This window comes from Suillus bovinus (assembly GCF_016758785.1).
Source record: "Suillus bovinus strain UH-Sbo-P2 chromosome Unknown EDB93scaffold_68, whole genome shotgun sequence".
Lineage (NCBI taxonomy): Eukaryota > Fungi > Basidiomycota > Agaricomycetes > Boletales > Suillaceae > Suillus > Suillus bovinus.
The window spans coordinates 20,973-47,088 of record NW_024542124.1 but is presented as its reverse complement, the minus strand read 5'-3'; the positions used below and the strand labels follow the sequence as shown (position 1 = coordinate 47,088).

General features: G+C 45.6%; 6 protein-coding genes across 6 annotated transcripts; 4 read left to right on the top strand and 2 right to left on the bottom strand.

Annotated features, from left to right (window-relative positions):
* Positions 1 to 1,139: 1,139 nt before the first annotated feature.
* EDB93DRAFT_1106948 (uncharacterized protein) lies at positions 1,140 to 1,820 on the top strand (the record flags this gene model as incomplete). The annotated part of the gene is made up of 4 exons (XM_041447668.1): positions 1,140 to 1,386; positions 1,435 to 1,507; positions 1,686 to 1,738; positions 1,789 to 1,820. The coding sequence occupies 4 exons, from the start codon at positions 1,140 to 1,142 to the stop codon at positions 1,818 to 1,820; spliced, it is 405 nt and encodes a 134-aa protein (XP_041303904.1).
* A 3,126-nt stretch (positions 1,821 to 4,946) lies between these two features.
* EDB93DRAFT_1091910 (uncharacterized protein) lies at positions 4,947 to 5,255 on the top strand (the record flags this gene model as incomplete). The annotated part of the gene is made up of 1 exon (XM_041446396.1): positions 4,947 to 5,255. The coding sequence occupies one exon, from the start codon at positions 4,947 to 4,949 to the stop codon at positions 5,253 to 5,255; it is 309 nt and encodes a 102-aa protein (XP_041303903.1).
* A 4,829-nt stretch (positions 5,256 to 10,084) lies between these two features.
* Positions 10,085 to 11,743, bottom strand: EDB93DRAFT_1169804 (Thiolase, N-terminal domain-containing protein). Its single transcript, XM_041450303.1, is given in 7 exon segments — positions 10,085 to 10,108; positions 10,128 to 10,130; positions 10,146 to 10,295; positions 10,349 to 10,678; positions 10,731 to 11,117; positions 11,167 to 11,455; positions 11,507 to 11,743. 5 exon segments carry the CDS (start codon positions 11,594 to 11,596, stop codon positions 10,171 to 10,173), a joined length of 1,221 nt encoding a protein of 406 aa, XP_041303902.1. The 5' UTR covers positions 11,597 to 11,743; the 3' UTR covers positions 10,085 to 10,108; positions 10,128 to 10,130; positions 10,146 to 10,170.
* Positions 11,744 to 15,527: 3,784 nt separating this feature from the next.
* EDB93DRAFT_1106945 (monooxygenase) lies at positions 15,528 to 17,533 on the top strand (the record flags this gene model as incomplete). The annotated part of the gene is made up of 11 exons (XM_041447667.1): positions 15,528 to 15,687; positions 15,740 to 15,744; positions 15,797 to 15,855; positions 15,904 to 16,222; positions 16,274 to 16,409; positions 16,460 to 16,529; positions 16,582 to 16,797; positions 16,854 to 16,970; positions 17,030 to 17,256; positions 17,307 to 17,341; positions 17,474 to 17,533. The coding sequence occupies 11 exons, from the start codon at positions 15,528 to 15,530 to the stop codon at positions 17,531 to 17,533; spliced, it is 1,404 nt and encodes a 467-aa protein (XP_041303901.1).
* An 835-nt stretch (positions 17,534 to 18,368) lies between these two features.
* On the bottom strand, positions 18,369 to 19,479 carry EDB93DRAFT_1091897 (uncharacterized protein; the record flags this gene model as incomplete). The annotated part of the gene is made up of 3 exons (XM_041446393.1): positions 18,369 to 18,767; positions 18,824 to 19,385; positions 19,442 to 19,479. 3 exons carry the CDS (start codon positions 19,477 to 19,479, stop codon positions 18,369 to 18,371), a joined length of 999 nt encoding a protein of 332 aa, XP_041303900.1.
* A 3,151-nt stretch (positions 19,480 to 22,630) lies between these two features.
* On the top strand, positions 22,631 to 24,969 carry EDB93DRAFT_1242425 (amidase signature domain-containing protein; the record flags this gene model as incomplete). Its single annotated transcript, XM_041452010.1, has 14 exons — positions 22,631 to 22,724; positions 22,776 to 22,867; positions 22,921 to 23,042; positions 23,094 to 23,161; positions 23,208 to 23,530; positions 23,586 to 23,700; positions 23,752 to 24,011; positions 24,066 to 24,154; positions 24,208 to 24,259; positions 24,314 to 24,333; positions 24,391 to 24,482; positions 24,532 to 24,715; positions 24,773 to 24,854; positions 24,925 to 24,969. 14 exons carry the CDS (start codon positions 22,631 to 22,633, stop codon positions 24,967 to 24,969), a joined length of 1,638 nt encoding a protein of 545 aa, XP_041303899.1.
* Between the last annotated feature and the right edge of the window lie 1,147 nt (positions 24,970 to 26,116).

The window sequence follows — 26,116 nt, the reverse complement described above, 5'->3', positions numbered from 1 at the left end:
CGGATGGTAACCTATGATATGATGCATGACGCATCCCCTTTGACCTTTTCCCTTTCTTGATCTCTGACTCAGTGCACAGTTGCACATGCAACTTATACTTAGATCCGCAGTTGCACGATCGTGCCCCTGCGCGTTTTACTTCTTATTTCGACCTCTGACTCACTTTCTTATTTAGGACGTTCTACCTCGCCCGTGTCTCAACGCGAACGTGCTTTCCTTTTATGGTTACACCCTTTACCGTTTGCCTCTCTTGGTAGTACGAGTTATCACCCACTAATACGTCTCCTGTCCTCTATATAAACTCGCTACCATGTACCATATTCCCTAACTTGAATCTACTTGGTTCTTGACCTCCTACTCTCACCAGAGTGATCCTTTCTGCCTAGCCAGCAGTCTATATTCTATCTTCTTATCTGCTCTTCGCGGATAAGTCCTTAGTCTCGATCTTTACTCATCGACTTCGTCGATGAGCAAAGCCCCTGTTAACTAGTCGGACTTCCGTCCTTCTAATTAACGACGATCTTACAATTAACCTTCGGGTGTCGTAAGCCTTGGCAGATACAGCTCATCGTCTAGCACCTGCTTGACATAAGCTACCCGATTTGGACATAGGTGTCAAATCTTACTTGCCGAAGCCTCGCCAAGTAAGACCCCTAACCTTGGGCTAGCCCAAGGACGTCCTCGACCATTGACGACACATGCTCTGTTTGAGCGTCGCCAACAGATACCATCCAAGTCATAACAAGTATCACCATGACAACATCACAAATAGAACAAAGATCAGCCGCCTTCTCAAGTCAGAGCATGGCATAACAATGAGGTGAATCTGATGCTGTGTGTTCTGGGAGGTGCTCATACTCTATCAATAGTGAAGCAACTGTTGCTTGACGCCAGAAACAACTTGGGCTTTTAGGAAGTAGCCAATTGACTGGCTCACTTCCTGATTCGACCAAGCAGCAGTTGGTGCTTGATCAACTTGCCCATGATCCACTTCACCGCCGTGGTCCACATTTAGTCCGAGAAGCCATTGTGGCTGATACAGGATATCTATTGACTTGGTAACATTGATCATTGTAATACTTTCATTTAGTCCAACTGATTTTGAGGAAGGAAATATGTGACAAGTGAAATGAGGCAACATGAACCCAATGGATTTTTCCAACGGAAACCTTCAGCAAAGAAAGTTTCTTGACAGTCACTGGTCTCACTTGGCCCTCATCATCAATGGAGCGGTGATAGACACGATAAGTTTAGTAAAATTGGTTTTCCAATATGGTCAGTACAAGACCAGTGGTCAGGGAAGTGGCTTGGGATGTGGGTGGTGCCTAACAATTGGCTCAAAACATCAATTGCCTACTTGTACTTGTCTCTTCTACAAGATTGGTGGTAAGTCCCATATATGTTTGTGAGCAGTGTACCTCATTGCATACCTAGGGATGCCATTGCAAACCACAACAGATTGCAGAAGCAAGACGACAGAGGTATATGGATTTGCATCTGCTTTAAGGTAAGTGCTGCTAGTCAGTGCGAGTATCATGCTAAGCATACTATTCTATAGGGAATTGTTTTCTCTGAACTTGTCTGTTGACGAGCTTCCAGCCCATCAATTTTTAAAGAGCATTCATAACATTACAATTGAGTGAGGCTGGTTTTGTGTACACATTCAATAGGGAGACAATGTAAAGATATTCTGAGAAGCTGGTGAAGAAATCTACAACGATATGGATCCACACCATCAGTAAGTTGGTGTTTTGTACTATTTTTGACTTGCTCTCATCTATGCTTCAGTGATCTCGTTCAATGGCTATGACCAACATTGATTCAGCAAGAGCTCAATACACTCAAGCATCGTCTTAACATGCACACAGTTCGATATGATCACAATAAACAACTACCATTGGGCGTCTCACTGAATGTCACAATGTCACTTCATGAAGATTACAATGCCCAGAACTTTTTGCAGTCTGGATTGTGCTATTGTCAAGCATCTCATGGAAGAGATTGGTGGTGAGGATCTCATTCGTTTTGTTGACTCTGAGTATAGTGCAAGTGCACAATTAATCTTCAATAATCTTGGATTTGCTAAGCTAACTTTTGAGAATGTATGGCTCGTCTTTTCTGCAATGCTACCATTAATCTAGTCAATATGTTTGTGCTTCAATAACATATACTGCTACATATCAAAAATTAGAATGTGAATGTGATTTTGAAATGAAAGTTGTACGAGTTGAACAAAAAACATTAAGAGAAATATAAGAGGCTCGACCTGAATTTGAGTGAGAATAGGGTATAGGACCAATTGTAAAAACTGATATGCAGTGGACCTTTGTCTTTGGGTGTACTCTTGATATCAAGGCTAAGAGCCTTGCAGAATTTGTTACATGTATGTTTCTTCAAAAAATTGGTAATTGCTGACTGTTTGTGGTCCCAACCCTGAGTCACCTTGAACACTGTATGATATTATAAAATATGTGGCCACAGCCACTGGAGATCTTCTACTCATGTATGGCACTGTGGATCAAAAAACACGATAGTCTGATCTGAAGTGATAATTCCTGCAAGTCACTTAGGAAAATGAGATAATACAATTGTGGTGCAAACTCATCTTAAATGTCTGATATGACAATCGTATACATAAAATCAACAGCTACATGGTGAGCATAGGCATCAACAGCACTTCCAAGCGAGTCACAATTGATTCCCACTTCTGTGCTCCCAGAAAATTTGATTTTTTGGCACAAGGTACCACTCAGAAGAAGTGGAAGGGCCATGAAGGTACTAAAGACAAGGCTGCAGGAATCCTCTTCTCCATCTCTCAGAGGATCTGCAATTTTTTCTTTAATAATCCTTCCCAAGAATGCTGTGGCCCCTGCAATGTTCCACCTTATTTCTGTATATCATTAGCCTTCAATCAAATTCTACTATACAATAAGCTCACTAGGAATATTATGAGCACCACAATCCTGAGCTCACCTGTGTTACAACTTGGATGGTATCTGTTGGCGACACTCAAACAGAGCATGTGTCATCAACGGTCGAGGACGTCCTTGGGCTAGCCCAAGGTTAGGGGTCTTACTTGGCGAGGCTTCGGCAAGTAAGATTTGACACCTATGTCCAAATCGGGTAGCTTATGTCAAGCGGGTGCTAGACGATAAGCGGTATCTGCCAAGGCTTACGGCACCCGAAGGTTAATTGTAAGATCGTCGTTAATTAGAAGGACGGAAGTCCGACTAGTTAACAGGGGCTTTGCTCATCGACGAAGTCGATGAGTAAAGATCGAGACTAAGGACTTATCCGCGAAGAGCAGATAAGAAGATAGAATATAGACTGCTGGCTAGGCAGAAAGGATCACTCTTGTGAGAGTAGGAGGTCAAGAACCAAGTAGATTCAAGTTAAGGAATATGGTACATGGTAGCGAGTTTATATAGAGGACAGGAAGCGTATTAGTGGGTGATAACTCGTACTACCAAGAAGAGTAAGTGGTAAAGGGTAAGATCATAAAAGGAAAACATGTTCGAGGTGAGACACGAGTGAACCTGAACGTGCAGATAAGAAAGTCAGTCAAAGATCGAAATAAGAAGTAAAACGCGCAGGGGCACGATCGTGCAACTGCGGAACTAAATATACATGTGCATGTGCGACTGCGCACCGAGTCATAGATCAAGAAAGGGAAAAGGGTAAAGGGGATGCGTCGTGCATCGTATCATAGGTTACTGTCCGGATGGTAAGGGTAATGGGACTGTCCACAGGATCAGTCAGGTGGTGGGACGGAGCATGGGTATGCTTCGTCAGCAAAGGGATCTGGCCAGATGTACTGGCTTTGCTGCAATGACAGGTAGAGGGCGAAGGGGAATGCGAGGATGACCAATATGACAAGAGTAAGGTCAGGGTAAGGGTGTGATGTGAGGGCTGATACAAGGAGGATCAGGAGAAAAATGGTAGGGACCCAAGCATCAAGATGTTCTTGTAACAACAAGCTCAACGATGGTGAGGACGAGCTTGTCGATGATGAGCACGCTGAGTGCTGATGATGATGACAAAGAGATGTAGCAGGGTGTGGGGAAAATAATAATACAAACAATGTAATACAACAAGAAAAAATTTGCATTAAGAAAATGAATCCTGATACACATAGTCAACCGTAAGTGTACAACCACTGGTTGACACAGCAAGTGTCAACTGCCCTCTAGTGATGTATTACTCTCTACTAACAGTACCCTTATAGTAAGTTTCAAACATGAGGTAGTTGCTTGCTACAAACTCACTGATCTCGGTCCCATTGCCTTATCACTGAGTATAAGGTGATATGCATACCATTTCCTTCTCCTATGAAACCTATATTGACTCTATCCTCACCAAGTATAATTTCACAGATCTTAAACCATGCTTGATTCCCATGGATCCAAACCTCCCATGCTTGCAATCCCAGAGTCCCAAGATTCCTACTGAATCCTCCTGAATAAAAAATATTTCCTATCATGAGGCTGTCAACACATGGCCAGATATTGCATTCACAGTCTCTACTATTGCCCAATATGATGCTAACCCTGGCATGGCACACTGGGAGGCTGTCAAAAAGATTTATTGGTACTTTTCAGGTACCAAAAGAATGGCACTCACTATCAGTCAAGGCAAACCTGGCCTTGAAGACTATGCAGATGCAGATGGTGCCTCGCAAGAGCACAGACATATCATCTCTGGTTATGCATTTTTGCTGGATGGTGGAGCTGTGTCCTGGAGCTTGAAGAAGCAGGAGCTAGTGACACTATCCATGATGGAGGCCAAGTATGTTGATAGAAAGTTGGGTCTCAGTCGGACCATAGACATAAGACAGTATTATCTAATGAAGCAGGTAAGGAATACATGCGCTGGGCACCTACTATATATACTGTATGTGAGAGTATACAGACCATGCTACCGAGTAAGGAAAGGACCAATTACTAAGTATGGAAGATGGTGAACAATTCAATTACAATATATGTGACTCACTAAACCATCAACTTCATTGCATAGGAAAGATTGACTTCCCACACTGCCTATTCTGCCCAGAAAAAGATGAGACCATGCACCATTACCTCCTCAACTGCCCTCAGTATACCCGAGAGAGACACATTCTAAACAACACCCTACGCCGCCAAGCCTCATCCATAGCCTTCCTACTCGCCTCTAAGAAAGCAATAGACCCCCTCCGAAGATTCATCAATAGCACCGGTAGATTTAAAATGACCTTTGGTGAGATTCCATTAACCAAATAAAAGTTCAACTCATGCACATGTACAAAATATAGAAACATATCTCATCATAATAACGAAACCTCAAGAATAACAACTGTAACAACAACTGTACCAACAAACCCACTCTATGCCTAGAGGGAACCAACTGTCGCAGGATGACCAGTCAAAACATAGAAAGTGAAATGCAATAACCCTTTACCTTCCATTTTTTTTTAAAAAAAAAACATATGTAACTGCCATGCACATGGAAAAAGAAGCTATTTAGCTCTATCACCTCATCTCTGAAGTTCTTGTTCCTGAACTAGATGGAAACCTACTGTCAGTTCCACAATTGACAACTAAAGGTTTCAAGGTGAGTTTCAATCAACACACTTGTATGATCACACAAGATGGGTCCATAATGGTACTAGCAATACAGCAAAATATACTGAAAGGATGGACTTGAAAGAGTGAAAGAGCCTATATAGTTGAAGGGCCAAATCAGTTGCTAGATGCCACAGAACCACTTAGAGCACTTACAGCATGCTCATACTCATCAAAAGCATCCATGGAGACCTAGCATTATTGTCTTGTGCATATAAATCCGAATTCTGTGAGGAAAGTGTATGCGAAGGATATGATCCAATGGCATGGAAGTTTCAGGATCAACAACTTGTGATACAAATGTATGCAAGGCATACCTTAAGGGCAAATAGTTGTGGAAACCTATCCCAGATGAGTCTAGGATCCAAAATCCCTGAGTCCTGCATAAAATGTACTCCAATATTTGTGGATCAGTGAAAACAGCCATGTGAACAGGACATCATTATTTCATAACATTCATCAACACCATTCACATAATGTCATTGTCAAATTGCTAAAGACAAAGGATGAAGTGCTGGGACTCACGAAAACATATATTAAATGTGCAGAGGTCAAGACCAGCATATGAGCGAACATCTTTCAAAGTGATGGAGGTGGAGAATATGAGTCTAGTGAATTTCTGAAGTACCTCGAATCAAAGGGTATGCATCATGAAAAGACAAATGCTTACACTCCTCAAGAAAACGGTGTAGCAGAATGGATGAACTGCACACTAGTTGAAAGCACATGAGCCATGTTGAATGATGCTGCATTGCCAAAGTCATTTTGGGGCAATGCTATTCTATGTGCAATGCACATCCTCAATATGGTGCCTACACATACATTGACAGAAGGTACAACTCCATATGAAGCCTATACAGGAAACAAACTGTCAGTTGCACACATAAGAGTTTTTGGGTGCAAAAGTGCATGTGCACATACCAAATGATGAACAACATAAGAAACTTGATCCCAAATCAATCAAGTGCATCTATTTGGGATATGTGGAGCATTGAAAAGCTTATGTATGTATACAAAGGTCAAATGGGCATATTATAGAGTCAAGAGATGTTGTATTCAATGAAGGAGACAGTGAAGGATCAAACCAGATAAAGATAACTGTGGATAATAAGGAGGTTTGTGATATTAGCCAACAGGATACTCAAATACAGGAAAACACCTCACCACCTGATTTGGACTCAAGGTGAAGGGAACAACCTGTTAAAAACTGGAATAGTTCTCTTGGATAGACAGATCTAAAAGGGTTTGGCTTCAGCTCATGTGCTGTGCCCCTTTCCCGAGTACAGGCCCTAGATTTCAGGGTGGGATGTCCAATGGAAATACAGACACTGGAAGGTACAGTCTGGGTCTCGGAAGACGCATCCAACGGAAACCAAACAGAGTGTGTCTACACTAACTAGTCTACTACTACTGTATAGTTTCAACACTAGGTTCGTCACACATCACAGCCTCTGTTGAATCAAACCTATTTGGTGTGACTGTTACAAGAACATCTAGACGCTTGGGCCCCTACCATTTTTCTCCTAATCCTCCTCGTATCAGCCCTCGCGTCATACCCTTACCCCGACCTTACCCTTGTCATCCTTGTCATCCTCGCATTCCCTTTCGCTCTCTACCTGTCACTGCAGCAAAGCCAGTACATTTGGCTGGACCCTTTCACTGACGAAGCATACCCATGCTCCGTTCCACCACCTGACTGATCCTGTGGATAGTCCCCTTTACCCTTACCGTCCGGACGGTAACCTATGATATGATGCACGACGCATCCCCTTTGCCCTGTTCCCTTTCTTGATCTCTGACTCAGTGCGCAGTCGCACATGCGACTTATACTTAGATCCGCAGCTGCATGATCGTGCCCCTGCGCGTTTCACTTCTTATTTCGATCTTTGACTCACTCTCTTATCTAGCATGTTCTACCTCGACCGAACGTGCCTTCCTGTTATGGTTCTACCCTTTATCGATTGCCTCTCCAGGTAGTACGAGTTATCACCTACTAATATGTCTCCTGTCATCTATATAAACTCGCTACCATGTACCATATTCCCTAACTTGAATCTACTTGGTTCTTGACCTCTTACTCTCACCAGAGTGATCCTTTCTGCCTCGCCAGCAGTCTATATTCTATCTTCTTATCTGCTCATCGCAGATAAGCCTATAGTCTCGACCTTTGCTCATCGACTTCGTCGACAAGCAAAGCCCCTGTTAACTAGTTGGACTTCTGTCCTTCTAATTAACAACGATCCTTACGATTAACCTTCGGGTGTCGTAAGCCTAGGCCAATATAGCTTATCGTCTCGCACCCGCGTGACATAAGCTACCCGATTTGGACATAGGCGTCAAATCGTACTTGCCGAAGACCCGCCAAGTACAACCCCTAACCTTGGGCTAGCCCAAGGACGTCCTCGACCGTTGACGACACAAGCTCTGTTTGAGCGTCGCCAACAGATACCATCCAAGTCGTAACAGTGACCATCATGCAAATTTTTGGAAGGTGAAGCTAAATTGTGATATGTGGTAAAAATGGAAAAAAAAAACATACATATTACTCTAATGGGTCCAGAAGTCATTGTACATCTTGTTTGTGATCCGTCTATGCTTTCCACACTCCTGTTCAGCATTCCTAACACTGCCCTCTATACCTAGATCAGTACTATCTTCACCGACATTATAGATTTCCGAGTGGTTCATAGAGGACAGACCACTGTCCATGGCATGCATGCCCCCTGATGCAAGGTGATCAATAAGCACCTCAGTCAGGAACACGGGCAAGTACCAGGCATGACGAGAATGTGATGGTGTTCGAGTCGAGTTTGCAATCAAGTGAAGCAGGAAAATTAATGTCAAGGAGTTGTGTGATGGACAGAGTTTGTGAAGGGATGGTTGATTGAATGGGAGCTGGAATGGCCAACAAGTGTTTGATTTCGCGCTTTACAGAGGGAGGAAGAGTCATCCGCTCAAAGACACGGCCACATGAAAGCCACTCAGAGGCGATGAACACATTAGTTTCAGATTGAATGACTAGAGAGAAATGGAGCTTACAGATTTGACATGCAGCCTTTTAAGACTGTCTCCACCCATCCCCACAGGATGCGCAGCTCGACGAAATGATGTCGACTAAGTTGAAGTAACTTGTAGGAGCACAGAAGTCCGTGCTGGTCGCCAGAGTTGCAGACAGCGATGGCGAGTTGCCAGTGGCAGTCACGATGTAATGAACCTAATTAGGGATGGTCACAGGTCACACTGAGGTGTGAAGCTATGAAGCTAAGCGTGACATGGTCATGCGCAGATGGGCTTGAAGGTAGTGTCGAAACTATACAGTATGCAAACATCGTTCAGAGTAGGTACAGACTGGGAGGGAAAATCACTCAGATGTTATTCAAAGTAGTGAGGGGGGTGTGGAATGTGTGATCAGACAGAGTCCGATGTGGGGTACAATGAGGGGGATGGCTTGGACAATATCCGGAGCCAGAGGAGCAGTGAGGAGGGATCACTTAGACAATGTACGAAGCGAAAGCAAGAAGAGTAAGGCTATCTGGACAATGTCCAAGATAGAAGGAAGATGATGAGGGGACTAAGTCTGGAGTATCTGGAAATAGGGGTAGGAGCAGAGGTGGATTAGTCCTTTGGAGACAGAACTCCTAGGAAACTCAGATTTGCAACAAGAGATGAAGCTCAGGTCTATGGAGAAAGGAAACTTGGTTATTGAGTAACAATTGATAATCTAACTAAAGTACTACAGGTATTTTACTAGTTTATAAATATTTCGGAAAGTGCTGTACTACTAGTAAGCAGAGTGTAGAACTATGTTCTGGTAGTAGTAAAATGTTAGTACATACAAGAATTCTGCTACCAATGCAGAAGCTGATGATCCACTTGCATTCTTTGACCTCAACAGGATGGACAAGGACTAAATATCCTTAGTATTGCCCCTTGAAATTGTTATATGCTTGCTCTTGACTTATATTTTCAATGAAAACTAATTTCTTTCTTATATATGAGTCAATTGTAGTAAGCAATGATGAATCTGAAAGCATGGAAAATCAAAATCTTGACAACATGAATGCTAACTTGAAGTTCTGCATAATCTGCAAAAACATCATCTAATGATGAAAAAGTTACAGAGAGGGGTGTAAAAGATTCTTAATAATCAGTATATTTAGGAAGAATTTTTGGTAACTATTGAAGTTATATCTAAACATAGCTCAGCGGGTTTGTGCAGGAGGTTTTCCCTGATGTGGAGTCTTAAGTCTACATAAACTGGCCAATCTCTTGACTCTGTAGAAACTTAGCCTAGCTTTTACCAAGTGTTCTAGCAAGTCTAGAATTCTATTTTGAATCCCAATGTTGAACAGGTTAACAGTTACTCACCTCTTTGTATCAGTATTTGTGTCAAATCTATAAAAACTAGAAGTGGCTGAAGACAACCAACCTCATGCACTGAAGACCGTGACTAGAGCCGGAACACAGTGTTAACCTTCAAGTTGGATAACAGCCTCATGAGAGATCGAAAGTCTGTAAGTACATGACACACAAAACATACATACTTTGTATGATAATACTATTACTATGGGTTTCAATGTTCGCTGACGAGCACAGCTGCCATGCCCATTCCTGAGCCAATACACATACTGGTGACGAACACTCGCTCATTACGTTGTTTCGCGATGTTGAGACCAGTAGCAATTTGACGTGCTCCCGCTGTGACGAAGATACATCAAGACATAATGGATACGCAAAAGTTATGAGACACGTACTGCATCCCAGTGGATGTCCGATTGCGATTGCACCCCCGTTGATATTGACTTTGTCAAACGACAAGCCAACCTTCTGAATGCTGTACACAGCTTGTGATGCGAAAGCTTCGTTGATTTCGTAGAAGTCGACATCGTCCTTGGAGAGTCCTGTTTTCTCCAGGACTTTAGGAATGGCATATGCTGGGCCAACGCCCATGATACGCGGTGGCACGCCCACAACTGCTGAAGTAACGTATTTGCCGACGATGGGAAGACCTAACCGCTTGGCAACGGAGCGGCGAGCAAGGACTACAGCAGCTGCGCCATCAGATACCTGTGAAGCACTTCCTGTATCACGTTGAGATGTAACAGTCTAAAGGAAGTATCTCAAAGAACCTACCAGCGTGTGTCGAACCGTTCTTCGTGAATGCGGGCTTAAGTTTTGACAAACTTTCTGCGGTGACACCATCACGAATACCATCGTCCGCGTCAACGACAATCTCAGAAACCTTTTCGGTTTTCGGATCGGTTATCTTGACCTTCAGAGGGACAATCTCATCCTTAAACTTTCCAGCCCTTTGAGCGGCAGCAGCCTTTTGATAGGACTCAGCTGAAAACTTGTCCTGTACCTCGCGAGAAATGCCAAAGTCAGAGGCAACGTTCTCAGAGGTCAGACCCATAGGAATCAAACAGTCCTCTGCTTCCTGGTTGGTGAGGACCTCATCTGACCAACCATGAGGTAAGGATCCAGCGCCATATCCAAACGTCATGGATTCAACTCCAGAACCTAGAGGACTCCTCAGTAACAAACGATGAAGTGCCGAATCGTTGCTTACCAATACCGATGTCGATTTGTCCAGCAATTATTTCGTTGGCAATCTGATTGACAGCTGCAAGACCTGACGAGCATTGACGATTTACGGTGTTTATTGGAGTTGTGTTTGGAATTCCTGCATGAAGGGCAGCCATGCGAGCAGCACTGGCGCCACCACCGGGAGGTAGGACGTTTCCGACAGCGATGTCTTCAATAAGGACGGGATTAACCATGGCTCTAGTATAGGCGGCTTTCAAAACACCGGACAGGATCTCCTCTGGATGAGTATCTTTGAAGCCACCTTTCCTGCCCTATAAGTAAGTCGTACCTCATGTCTGGGTCTTTCATAACAGTAATGATACCTTAGTGAGAGCAGACCGCACCGCGGCTACAATAACGACGTCGTTATCATTCTTAGCAAGAAGCTTTGCTCTAGCGCTTGATGAAGCCATCGTACGTGGAGAGATTAATGTTGATGCTTGATGTGACTGGAGCAAGAGCAGGTTATAATACCGTTGGGCGCCGCAAGCATGTGTTTAATTAGACTCCGGCTTAGTCACCCAAGTCCGGGTTACACACTTTACACGTGTTTCTTTTCAACGGTTCTTCAATATTATAATCACCTGCTAGCCACGATCATGAGCCATTGACTGGACATTCTATATGCTGCTCCACCATCACAAGGTTCAGGACATCTGTTAAGTTCCACCTAAGCACCCACGACATATGCCTTCCAGATCCAGTCCATGATGGGCCAGACAGACACGACATATCCTCGCATCATCGTGTTAGCCACTTACCAGCAGCATGCTATCTGCAGATATGTCTGGGCTATGGAGCAGACACCATCGGCGGTGGTTTTTGGACGGTACAGTCACCTTGAATACGTGTAGGTTTGTGAGAGTCAGAATGCCAGTCACTGATCTGTAGAGACGATCGGTATGTAGCACGAGTCGGTTACAAAAAAAAATTGTTTGTACTAATTTGCCCGAATATGTCCTACTCTAGCTTTTCACTCGATCCACTCACCTCACCCATATCGGATCCGCAGTGCGAAAACGAGACGCTATTACCCGCCTAGCCATCGCTTATAACGCTCACATAATGAAGATGACTCACTTTGCGACCAACACTCGCTCGGTCACTTCATAAAACTGCGGTGGCGACCTTCTGATGGCTCACGCTTGACGGTCCCGCAGTCATGGACGCTCCATTTCCTTTATTTGCGGTGACCTGTGTCCAGACAGCCGCAGATATCGGGAAAATAAAATATGCTGTGGTCGAAATTTGAAGAATATTATTGACCTTGTAGGAAAGGTGAAGTTGATCGGAGCTCTTCAGCATCAAAAATTGATTGCTACACTTGTCAACGCTTCGGCGCTTAGAGTCAACTTTCCCCAAACTGTAACTTTTCCCCGATCCTCTCACCAATATCCGTTCCTTTCAAGAACAGATAGTGGTGAGAGGATCGGAGAACAGAATCCTTTGGCTCATCAACAAGCCCGATGGCAGTGTCTCTAGTGTTTTTATCCCGCGGGTATGCTCAAGCTAGAGGTCCGAATTAACACCCATGGCCGGAATCGTTGCAAGTTGATCTTCAGCAGGAGCGGCTTTTGGGATGCCAGCAGAAATAAATTGCAGTTCCAAGGGGTCTGATTGCCATTAGGACCAGGAACCATGCACAACTGTTTGTGTTAACTTGTTAGGTATCGGGGCTGCCGGGAGTTTATCACGGCGGGGAATCTTTGTTTGTTTATATGCGGATCCTTACTTGGAATTAGGTCGTTCCCTCTAGTCTTTGTCTGCATCCGCACGCAAAACGACAAGTTGCCGGAACGACCTGCTACTGTTCGCAGCGGATCAACATCGACCGGTGAGCGAACTTGAGTGTTGAAACGTAGTCTCACAGAGACGTCACCTGCGTGTCGAGGCGAAGGTCGCTCTTTCGCGACAAATTGGGCCCTTACAGCTGGTGGATAAAGCGACTCTTCCCAACACAACCAAGGACGAGCAGTGTAATATTTGGACGGTTTCGAAAGAGCAGCAGTGAGGTTTCCTCATATGCTCACGTATACGCCCAACTTGTTCGAGAGCCCTCACTTTACCCTGCCACGTGAATTAGAGTATTTTGATGTTTACGAGAATCTAACACAGGAGAAGTGCTAACTTTCAGCAACCAGACTCTTTCCGGGGTGCGTCATTCGGGTATTCATGCTTGCATTATGATTCGATAAGCAACATTGGTCCGTTCATATCCGTCTCGTCATTCTGATCCTTCAACAAACGCCTCTTCTATCCCTCGGGTGAGCATTGTCGAGACAGCATGGTATCAATGGCATTCGTGCGGGACTTGTTGACGGACAGGTTAGTCATTCGTTCAGTCAAAGGATTCCTGGCCAAGACAGGTGAAACAGTACATGTAGTGGCTTGATGCGTATAATTGTTTACACTTGTTGCATCTTGGTCATGCCGACGATCGGTTTCATGGCCAACGAGTCCTTCGGTTCTCCTACAATTATTACCCTCAAGATGTCGTCTGCAAACTTGGGAATGGTGTGCTAGGTGTGGGAACTGTCCGTTTTCCATACTTATGCTATTGCGGCACCAAGGAGAAACTGAGACTCGTCGTTCGTAGGCTCGCTGATCACAAATCGGTCGAAGATGGAGGCGTCCATATTCCTGGATCTACCAAGGGGCAATGCTTTCCAAATGGGTAGAAACACAATGCGGCTTTTTGCACTCGTTCCATAGTCGAACGCAATGTATCCGACTCACGCTCACCGGACCGTCGCAAACCTGAAACATAATTCATATCAAGAAAGATATAGAAATTATATAACCCACCGCGTATGAGAGCGATTGCTATTCCCGCTGTTATATAGGCCCAGCCCGAGTGGTGCATACAAGAATATGGTTCTCGCCCTTTGCGATTCATATTGTGTCCGGCTGTGAAAAATACTTATTCCCTCTGGATGATTTTTAGACGCTTGACGACAGCTTTGAAGTGGATCGACTTACAACACCCGTCGTGCCACACCTTGTGAAGGTCCTCGATGGTGGCTGAATAAGAATTCAAGCGTCGGAGTCCTTCGGAATGCATCATGCCTGGTTCCGGGCGGGAGCACTGTGATCAGTAGCTAGTACTTGGCAGGCCACCTCAAATATGAGAGTGAGAGTGAAGCCTAGTTCCTGCATGGTAATAAATACATACCGAGTGTTTGGGCTATCTCAAGCATAATCACAGCAGGGCTAGAAATACTTAAGATAGGGTACCGGTTTGATGTTATCCACCGGACTCCGTAGTGAATGGAGAAAATAGCAGATGGGAGTTGATCAAGCACTAGCGCAACACCTGAGAAATAGGCCTCCTGCTTCTCCATGGTCTTCTTCTCGGGGGCTTAATGCCTCACGATGCTGCCTCTCAACTCCACTTGTATCGAACATCGTAAGTGAGCATGATCTTCATCAGTATACATGGCATTCTTGAATTTTTGAGTGTCATTGCGTGAAAAAGCAGCTTGATCCGAAACTGTTGTGCTGGGCTTTTCTCGTGCGTGTTTTCGCCAAGATCCCAACATACCCTCATCGATATCGGCATCGCAGCAAGGTCCCATTCTTCAGCCGTGGATGTTGCAATTAGTCCCCCAACAGCAAACTCCTCTGTAAATCTCATCGCTACAAGTAGATCTTTCAAGTGCGATAACTTCCCCACATTGTACATTGCAATCACTGTTTGATTCTTGGCTTTATTAGAGCATCTTTTTTCCGAAGGGCCAGAATGTACTTGACGCGCTATTTGATGTTGAATATTATGGTGAGATTTAAAAGATCATGATATCGAGAGTTAACGTTAGCTGCACATAGAAGGAGTGCGAGTGCGTCACATATGATATCGTCCATTCTATTAATCACACTTCGCTGGCGGGCATTGCCATGGGAATAGTTTACCGGAAGTTTCCGCTATCATTCTTCCTACTACCACTGAAGTCTGGACTGGATATGACTCCGATATTTGCTCGTGCACCTTTCCAGATAGACTAAGGGAATTTCGAATTAATTCAGGCATCCTGGACCCCATGGAGAATGATCTGGTCATTTCAAGTTTGTACTCTCAGTTCAATGCCATATCGGACACCTGTTCTCATTCCAAATCACTGACTCGACGCAACGTTACTTTTGAATATTGCTAGTGAACGGTGTGCAGGTGACTTATTTGTGCTGTCGCAGGTAATCGCTACGGCGGACACAAGGTGAGTCACCGGTCACCACCAGTCAGCGCTAGTCATCGCCCGACCATCGCATTGTGCATTTATCCAACTTCAGTATGGTGTGCCTGATTGTCTTATAAGTAGTACGATATCACTCCTGCGCTAATCAACTATTATGGCGGAGCATCCTCCTCCTAGCGATGACATTCGTGACACGGGAATCGATGTTATTGTCGTCGGCGCTGGCTTTGCAGGTATTGCTTGTGCAGTCGAATGCAAAAGAAAGGGTCACCGTGTGATGATCCTCGAGAAAGTGCATGAATTGAAGCAACTAGGTCAGTGACTATCGTGCATATCGTTTTGTTCTTATCTGATAGCGCGATAAAGGCGACGTGAGTGTCGTTAGGGTGATGATTCCCAGCTCGAGGGCTGACAAACCGCTAGATGCTGAGTCTTGGCGTAAATGCTAGTCGCATCCTGGCCAGATGGGGTCTCCATGAAAAGTACAGAAAAAATCTTTTTTTCTGATAAAGTAATTGAAAATGCGACAGATTGTGGGGCGTCGCTGATTCCGCAGGCGAAATCCACATCCATGATTACCTCGGAGACCTCGTTCAAGTGCAAAAAATGTCCTATCCGCTCTTCGGAGCGTTTCCTTACAATGGTCATCGAGCGGTTATCCACGAAGTCCTGTTTGAGCATGCGAAGTCCTTGGGCATCGAGATTCGCATGGGACATCAGGCCGTCGAATATTGGGAGGACGAAGCGAATGGAAAGGCTGGTGTCAAAATCCAGACAGGTGAAACGTTTGATGCCGATGTCATTGTTGCTGCAGATGGTGTGAAGAGTTTGGCGAGAAAATTCGTTATTGTAAGTTTGAATTTTACGCCGCCGGTCAACTTACCGGTCAAATTGATGAAGGGGTACTGCGACAACCCAAAACCTTCTGGATATGCTATTTACCGAGCGTGGTTTGATGCTGAAGAACATGGTATTACGACAGACCCATTGACAGACTTTCTGAGCGTTCATGGAAATCAAGTTCACGCGTGGATTGGTGAGTAGTATTTGTCCACATTTTTTTTCTTGATCACTCACTGCTCGTAGGTGGAGATATGCACTTTTTGGCTATTTCCTCTCAAGGAGGGAAAACTATCTGTTTCTTTCTCACTCACAAGTGTGCAAATCGCCCTTCTCGTGATATTCATAGCTAAATATTAAAATTTTAGAGATAACGCAGCTGTTGATGGCGATTGGTCATCCCCGGGTAAGATAGAAGACGTACTTGATCTTTTGAAAGACCGCGACCCGCGGTGCGCCGCGATTGTCTCCAAAGCTCCCTCGTGCATCGACTGGAAGCTTCTTGTACACGACCCCCTTCCTACTTGGGTCAGCAAATCTGGTCGGGTAGTATTGATTGGCGATGCGGCTCACCCATTTTTACCGTAAGGAAGTATGGCTGATTGATGCGGATTCCGTTCGCTCACCATGTGGTTGGCAGAACAAGCGTGCAAGGCGCATCTCAAGCCATTGAGGATGGTGTAACTCTAGCAGTTAGTCTGAACCTTGCTGGCAAAGACAACGTTCGATTGGGAACGAGGACATGGGAATGCATGCGGTATGTGAGATAATTTGAACCCAAAAAAGATGGACAAACTTCTGGATCACATTGTACAGGTACCAACGGGTGCATGATGCACAGATGTTGGGTGTGACTACGCGTAATCTATGGCATGGGGCGAAAGCTGGCGACTCCGGGAACAAATTCGAACTTCCCATGCCAGAGTGGTTGATGGCGTTCGACGCTGAGGCGCACGCATATGCCGCTTACGACGGAATAGCGCGAACTATAGTTGAAGAGGGTTATCGTCTGCCATCTCTTGAAGAGGTGAAAGAAAGCCCTGGTCTGTAGTAAGAAGCTTAGTCACGAATATCCGTTCTTGAATGATGACAGGATATCTTGGACGGATCGCTTGTGGCGCCGGTCGAGTGAGTTTTTTTTGCAAGGATTAATTCACATGCGAAGAAGATATTTCCAAGGCCGTCGTGTGTCCACCATCTGACAGGATTGCATCACCCCTTTTTAATGAAAAGTGCCTGGTTTAACTTGTCGATTGATAGGCGAATTTAAAGGGACTGCTCTACCTCGATGAAAATTTAATAAGGATATATATCACGTGAAGACCTCCACGGATCAAAAGTAAATCTGGGTGATTGGGCTGCCCATGTCGAACTCGGAGTTTCCCTTCTTTCCAACGTTGAGCGAAGTTCCGGCGCTATGTTCTTGCGGGCCCGTACAAGGACCTCGAAGCACTCGAAACGAGCTTGGGCGAAGCGGATGCCCGGTTTTCCATATCCTCGGAGCGACAGGGATCTGCAACGACTCGTTGAAAGCTACTCTCCCGTGGGTTATGTTCAAGGGAGATTTCCGACATACGTGTCTGGTCAACGTTAGGCCGACGGCAACCCGAGGTATCGGTGATTGCGCGCTCCGGGCCGTTGATGGCATGCCTGGAACGGAGGCTTCCGAGTTACTGCGATTGCAACGCATGACATGTGTATATATTTGGTTTACAGCTAGCGCTGGCTGAGTAACAAACTATCGATTGCGCTGCGGATATCTGACAGGCTTTGTCATGCAACTGATCGATCAACGGGATCAACTGATCGCGTTCCACCTGACCAAAAACGGAAACTCGATAGTGCGGAAGCAAATGATAAAATTGATCGACGGGTATGGCATAGCAGTACAACAAAACTCCAAAAAATCGTAGACGTACATGTACTATAGGTGTTTTGCAATTTTTATATACGAAAACAATACGAATACTGCGAATGGTATCTGAACTCAAATAATTACGACGAATGCGGTGAGCTGATGGCACGTTCTAGCCATTAATGCAAGAAAACGGACTAGTCGAGTAGCGAATAAGCAGGCATAGAAGCATCAACTTTTAGGTTATTCGTTTTCCTCCACGGAGCTCCGGGCCATTACGGGATAAACGTTCCTCCTTCTTCATGCCACCGCTTCATGAACGCTTGACGAACGCATATCTACGTGGTGCAAGCGCGGAGGTGACCGTTGACGCGCACTTTCATGTCCACGGTCTGCTGACCCACCGGAGTAGGAGGTCCGTGCGCCTGGAGCATCTATCCAAGATTGGATCTCCGGCAACGTGTTCGGGTGCTGTGACCTCCTTGAGTCAGGTACAGACTGAAGAGGGGCAATGGAAGGGTGTGAAAAATGGTAAGGCGCCAAAGGGGGAACGTGAGTGGAGATTGGTGGTAGATGCGTTGATTGTGGGGGAGTCCTTGGCCGCATTGCCGTCGTCGCTAATGCGCCCCTGCGATGAGGAAACTGATCCGGTCTCGACCGACCATGAGTGCGCTCAAACAAGCCACATTTATTGCACAGCTGTGACAGAACGGAATTTAGCTCTCATACCGATCAACGCACACATGCAAACTTACAACTTTTCCAGGATTCAAGTTAGAACGGCGCCACGTCGATGTGTCTGTGGTACAGCAATTGAAACACCTTCTACGGACACGGTCACTTAATTTCGTAGCAGCATCGTCCGTATATCCAATTGTGGCATGGTAACTTTGACCCGGAAGTGGATACGAAAGCTGTGGATTATCACGTCCACTGCTCGCAGCACTGTGAGCCAGTGCGGGGCTTGTATAGGAAGACACATGATATGGGTGAGAGTCATGCGAGTATCTGTGCTCAGGATGAGGGCGAGGGGTATAAGAATAACTGTGGGAGACCCTTCCCGAGTCTCGGACTGGGTCGTGGGGGTAGGGTCTAGACTGCCGAGCCATCTGATCTTGAGAATAATAGGCATCAGAGTAGGTTGAATGTGAATCAACCGAACGATCAGTGGGTGATCGGCGTGGCGCCGGTGAAGATACGGATGAACGGTCTAATGATGAAACGGATAGCGAAGGAGAATGGGACAAAGTTGCAATTGGCGGAGGAGATGGTCTCCTGTATGAATGATCATAGTCATAATCATAGTCGCGACGATGGCTAGTGATAAAAGGTTAGATAAATGGAAGGGAAAGGAAGTGATGAGGAGTACGTACGAGGACGGCATTGAGATTGAGTCAACGCGGTGGGGCATTTGGAGAGGAGGAAGAACTGGATAAGTGGGTGATGATGAATGGTGTTGGGAAGGGTCTGGCTCTGATTTATGCAGTGGCGAAGATGTCGAAACCTGATATCAAATCAACATCAAACTTGGCACGGCCATAGAAGTATATAAAGAACTAACACGGCGCTGATCTAAGCTGGGGTCTTTGAGTGTTAAATTTGGAGTTAAAGCTGTTTCCTGAGATCTTGATTCTGAAAGTGGATTAATATTGAAAGAGTCCTGTGCATGAGCGGGTGGTCGGATATCAGGAAGGCGATGGTGATGACGAGATTCCCTTAATATAATATTATACTTATAAATTTATTATACAAAGTATTCGAGTACTTGCCATTCGTCTTGCGGTAATACGGCAACGTGATCCGAATTAGAGAACATGGAAAAGAGGAAGCGGAGATCCTCTGGAGAAAGTAGAACCCAGTAAAACACTTTCATTTTACAACGAGTTTTACCTATAATTACTTTTAGTAATCGGACTTTAAATAAACGGCTCACGCGGCTCGCTCTCATGTAATCTTTCGATTAACGCGAATCCCCGCGACTCCCCTCGGATCATCTCACCAGCGTGCACCCCCGCCCCCTCCTCAATACAAATTCTCATCATGATTGATCAACCTTTCCTGCCAATTGTCTCCATCAACCCGCTCCCTGCGATCCAGTGTCGCCTTTGTTCTATATTTGCTTGCCGGGTTATCATCTTGATCGCCTACCCTATCACAACGACCCTGTCCATCAATCAGATTCCGAAGCTTTCATATTTTTTTTTTTGATTTGACTGACTCTAATTGGATTTCTCCTCCTACTCTACTAGTAGCTAGCGCCCACCCGATCCCGTCACTCCGCCACGTTTGCAACATCATGATAGCCAATCATCCGGCGTTTCATGGAAGACAAGACCTATACGTTCCCGTCAAGGTGGATCACAGCGCGCACTACAATCGTCTTTTAATATTGAGCACCAGTTCTCTCGGGCATTTTCTCCCGCTTTACAACAACCTTTCGTCGTCACGCTCAGTTAGGTATCATTTCTCTTTCGCATGAGAAATATTCATACTTACCACGCCATCATCTCTTTCCGACGGTCTGAAAAAAAAGGCTGCCATTTTAGATTGCGACAATGCAGCGGCTTTACTACGACTGATAAGCTAGACTGCCATAACGCCCTTGGCATAGGTTTGCGCCCCACGGACTGACAATCGAGAACTTGCGAGTTGTCGTACGCACAAGGCACGTCCCTGAACAAATAGCGGGAACAGTACTAGTATAAAAGTATTTCCAGGAACGCCACTGATGAGAATATGGTCTCATTTTTATTCTGTCCCAAGGTCTCAGCTTGTGGTCTTGTTATCTACTCGAGTTTCAGATCCCAATTGACAATGTTTCGAACTCGTGTATATCTATCGAAAATAAACATGAATCACCAATTGCAATTAGTACGGACGGCATTGTTCTATTTGTAGTTTTCTTTATTCGCCCCGCTGACATCTATCGGGTGGTCAGGGCTACATGTTTGCATGTGGATCGCAGTTGAGGCCTGAGGCCTGAGGCCTCAGCCCTAGACCGCGGATAGCTCCGGGAGCAAAATAACTCTCTGTGTATTGTACCCGGTCTTCCTGAAGCCATTTCTTCACACATGGCTCGAATCGTTTTGTTGACCGATACCGCCTTCATGATGGTGGAGGTTGATCAAGCCAGAGCAACACGTGCTGCGCCTAGTGGAATCGGTCGATCGAGGCTCGTACGCGCTTTCGAGTCATGATATTATCGTCATGATTGTTTATCAAGGGTATAAATAAACATCGCGCCTCTCCGCATCTCAATCTCTTGATCATCCATCATGCAAAGTGCGGCCACTCGCCCAATCTCCCAAAGAGGCATGACAAAGGCCACTGGTAGCAACGACTCTCGAGGCGATAGCCATCCTTGGATCCAAATGTTACAACGGCGTTATCCCATCGAAAGATTCTCAACGGATATTGGAGCTAGAGGGTATGCTGTGAGGGATGGCGTTGCTACCATCCGTATATGGAACGTGATGACAGACTCCGTTCCCCACATTGTAATGGAAGTGGTTCGACCAGAGCAGGAGTACTGCGGTGGGGCTGCTCCAATGATGAGTGAGCGCGGCGGTAACCCGACGTCCATAAGTACTAGTGAGCTGGGAGAGATCGATCAGATTGCCGCTGGTAGTTGTTATGAATCGTGATATCATACTGCACCGGTTATCAGAAATACGTTTGAAATATGATGCCCATCACTGATGAGCCCCTTTTGAGGTCCTTGTAACGTGCGCGTGAATCATGCTTATGGATCCGTGCTAGTACTGATGCGAGACCTAATCTGCAAATAGTCAGGAATGCCATCCTCAACTTCGTCCGAGTAATGCTTCGAGAAACGAAGACGTACCGAACTAGTAACGTTTCATCCTGTACGAAGTCGAGAAACACTGGAAGATGTGGAGTTCACCCATCTGCCACCCTTAGTAAAAGCCTCACCGCTATGGACTGCCGGCCGCCGGCAGACGGACCGACGAAAACCTACGCAAATATTCCACGCAACCGAATAATTCGTCACATTGCCGACTCGGAAACTTTCGTGCTCGTTCCAAAACATTAACTCGGTTATGTAAACGTCCTCTGATCTACAACTCTTTCAACTCATCACTTCTGCAACTCTCCCGTATTGTGACCTGGCACTATGCGGAATCCCGCGGAGGCGCGCTGCCTTCAAAAACATGTACACAGATTTGTTGTCTCAAGGAGTTCCTTCCTTTCCTCTCATTTCTCTTTCCAGAATTTCAAGCAACGGCTTCGGCATACCGTACGTCAAGCTTTCAACATAGCCTTAGGTACCTGGTCACGAGGAAAGGAACGTGCTCATTGTACTGGAGATAAGATCACGTAACACTTATTTGGGTCTTAATACCATGCGACACCCGATGCATGAGTGGTCAAGTGTTTCATATGCCTCATGTGCGTGCAGAATAATACTCACCTTATCACTTATGCCGTATGCTGACAACAACGTCATTCCACGACATGCCCTCAAGCTCAATCACAATATATATGATGCTGCTACTTCACAAGTAAATGTCTGCGTGCGCAAATAATTCTTCAGTATCGCTATGTTTGCGACAAAGCTCAGCTTTGTCCTCTCGACCTTGCTGTCGGTTGGTTCCGGAGTAGCCTATGTCACATATGGAACCAGTCCCAGGAATGGTATGCCAAGACTCTTGACCTTCTATCTCGAAATCTGACTAGTCGCCTTAGGCCAACCCCTGCCGGACTTATTATACGCAACAATTGACGATCTCCAATCTGGTTTGGCGGCTGGCACCTTCACCAGTGTAGACCTTGTAAACGTATGGGAATTTGTTCGTTTCTTTCCATCCATATCCATCTTCTTTTTTCAAAGGCATACGTGGCTCGTATAGACGAGGTCAATCCTGTTTTGCATGCAGTCATCGAGACCAACCCAGATGCTCTTTCAATAGCAGCATCTCTAGACGCCGAAAGAGCGGCTGGATCATCCAGAGGGTATTTTTATTTATTCTGATCCCCATATTCCTCGCCCTGATCGTATTGTAGAGTTTTACACGGAATTCCGATATGCATCAAGGACAACATCGCAACACTTGATAAGATGAATAACACCGGTCAGTAAACAATGCGGAATCTGTTGCGTCGCTCAATACATATCAGCCGGCTCGTTTGCCCTGCTCGGTGCGATTCCACCGAGCGATTCCACGGTTGCAGCAAAGCTCAAAGCTGCCGGCGCAATCATCATCGGAAAGTGCAATCTCTCTCAATGGGCCAATTACCGCTCATCGAACTCGACAAATGGATGGACGTCTCGTGGCGGCCAGACTATGGGTGCCTACTACCCGATGCAAGACCCATCTGGATCCAGCAGTGGTCCTGGGGTCGTCTCATCCATCGGTTTGGCTGCTGCTGCTGTGGGGACGGAGACGTCTGGATCTATCATCTCCCCTTCAAGCAGAAATAGTTTGACTGGAATCAAGCCTGTATGTTCCCATACCTGCCTTGATCTATGGATCCATACATACTGTATTATTTCAGTCTGTCGGGTTGACCAGCAGATACCTCGTTGTCCCTATCTCACAGACTCAAGATACTATCGGCCCCCTGACGCGAACAATGATGGATGCAGCATACATCCTGTCCGTTATTGCAGGCGCGTTCGTTCCTGATGCATGTCACACTACTGGTCTAAAGATTTCAACAGGCCAAGATTCTCACGACAACTATACGTCTGCTATTCCATTCGAAACTATTCCCGATTATGCAGCCGGGTGCAATAGCGAAGGTCTACAAGGTGCCAAGATTGGCATCCCGCGCAATGCCATAACGGTGTCTCCAACCAATGGTCCAGAAATTACAGCATTTAACGCATCCATCAGTGTCTTCAAGGAACTTGGTGCTACGATAGTGGATAATGCTGATTTCCCAGACCTTGCCGGATACTTGAACTTTACTGGGGCGGGCGTGAGGACCTCACGCGATTGTTACTTCTGATAACTGATAATGGTCCTCATTCAGTATACCACGGATCCGGTCGTCGGTGCTGACTTTGTCGCTGACGTAGCAAACTACTTCAACGAAATGACGACCAACCCCAACCGTATCACGTGTGTTGTTAGACTCTTGATCACCTTCCGTTTATTTATATGATACCTCACAGAAACCTCCAAGAGCTCATGAACTTTACGGAGACCTATCCTCCAGAGGACTACGTGCGTTGGGGGACTCATTGATGTATTATCATTAACTAAGTTTATGTTGGACAGCCCGATCGCAACATCGCAACGTGAGTTGATCCATCATGATGGGATCTAATTTTTTTTACCTCTTCGAATCGCATCAGGTGGGTCGGTGCTGCAAGTCTTAATATCACCATGGGAGATGCCGATTACTATACCGCGCTGCTTAAACAATATTATTATGGATCCAATGCCAGTGAGTTTCAGCGCTTGATATCATCTACATTGCCTGACAACATAGCCAGCAATCCTTGGCGCTTTAGAAGCATATGATCTTGATGCCTTGATCATTCCAAGCTCGATGTCACCGGGATATGCAGCCATCGCCGGGTATCCCATCGTCACCGTCCCGCTTGGCTACTACCCTGCCACTACGAATGTGACCTATAACTCACGTGGCACGCTGGTGTCTTTGGGGCCGAACTTCCCGTAGGGCGTGGTGTTCTTTACCTGCATATCGAATATTTATTTCTTTATTTTATTTAGCTTTGGTCTGTCCTTCTTTGGTAGACGATTCAGTGAGGCCACGCTGGTCAAGTATGCATGTGCTTTCGAAGCTGCTACCAACGTACGTCCTGTATTGCATTCTTTGCACTTGAAACTGATCAATAGTCTCTTGTTAGTACCGCCAATTGCAGAACCCCTACATCATCCCCAACATTCAGCTCGTCGACGTAATGTAAACGTCCACGTCTGATATTCTCAGGCGATAGAGATGGTTTCTACCGTCCCGCGAAGATACTGCTGTGAAATTATTGACGTAATGGAAGAATAAACCTCCCGAATATATCACATTGATTTTTATATGATCATGATACGCCTACAGCTGCAATGCGGGGGATGAGTTGGATTGGAATATCGGACCGAATGGAAACATCATATCGTTATTCCCAAATCATTCAGAATCAATCGCACCTCGTGCTATATCGAATCTGCCGCATCGCATAGAAGTACAATGCATACAGCAATGTCATTGTTTGCAATTCCGTTTCAGAATTGTCGCCGTCGGATATTTCTGGGCGGGGTTTGTTCGGATGCATCGTATCGATGAGATAAATCAGAGGTCGATGCGATCGCTGTGCGGGGTGTAACATGTCATGCCTCGCAATCTGAATACGGCAAAACTAGCAGTCCCGGCCCTGTACACTGAGTCGAGGCTGATTGGTCTTTCAACATTATGGAATTCGGACACACGCGGTGCTGTACAAGTTTTCTATTAGGTGTAATCAAGGCCGATCCACGGGTGTGCATCACTAGTTTTTTTCTTTCTAATTGTTCATGCACAGGAAGTTGTGTCATAGTATAAGTAATCCAGTGTCTTAATTAAGATAAGTACAAACTGAGCGACTGCTGTGGACAGTATTAATGATCTTGGGGCGCTTCACTCCATTACTTTCCTAAAGTGCTGAAGCAGCGTAAAATCATGTAGTCGAAACGCTATAATATAATTTGCAAATCATCCGGCCCGTTTGGTATGTCCTTGGGGGGGAATACAAGAGCATGCGAATCGGCATCGACGATACGATGTATGAACCTATGGGAGATGAGTCCTAGTCAACCGCGGACTCGGATAATCGACGCAGTCCAGATCTCATGCACATGGACTTGGCTAACTCTCAGTCGAATCTGACCGATGCATTTTTCACTCCATGCAGGACGGTGTTAAATATTAATATACAGGATATCGAGGAAAAAATCAAGGGGGTTCCTGAGTCATACGAGTACTGTTAGTTCAGGTTAGTTTCTTCTGCTCAGATACAGGACTCACAGCATTTGCGAGGAACATGTGTCATGTGCGCATGGAAACCTTGTTCATGTACTTCCTGTGGG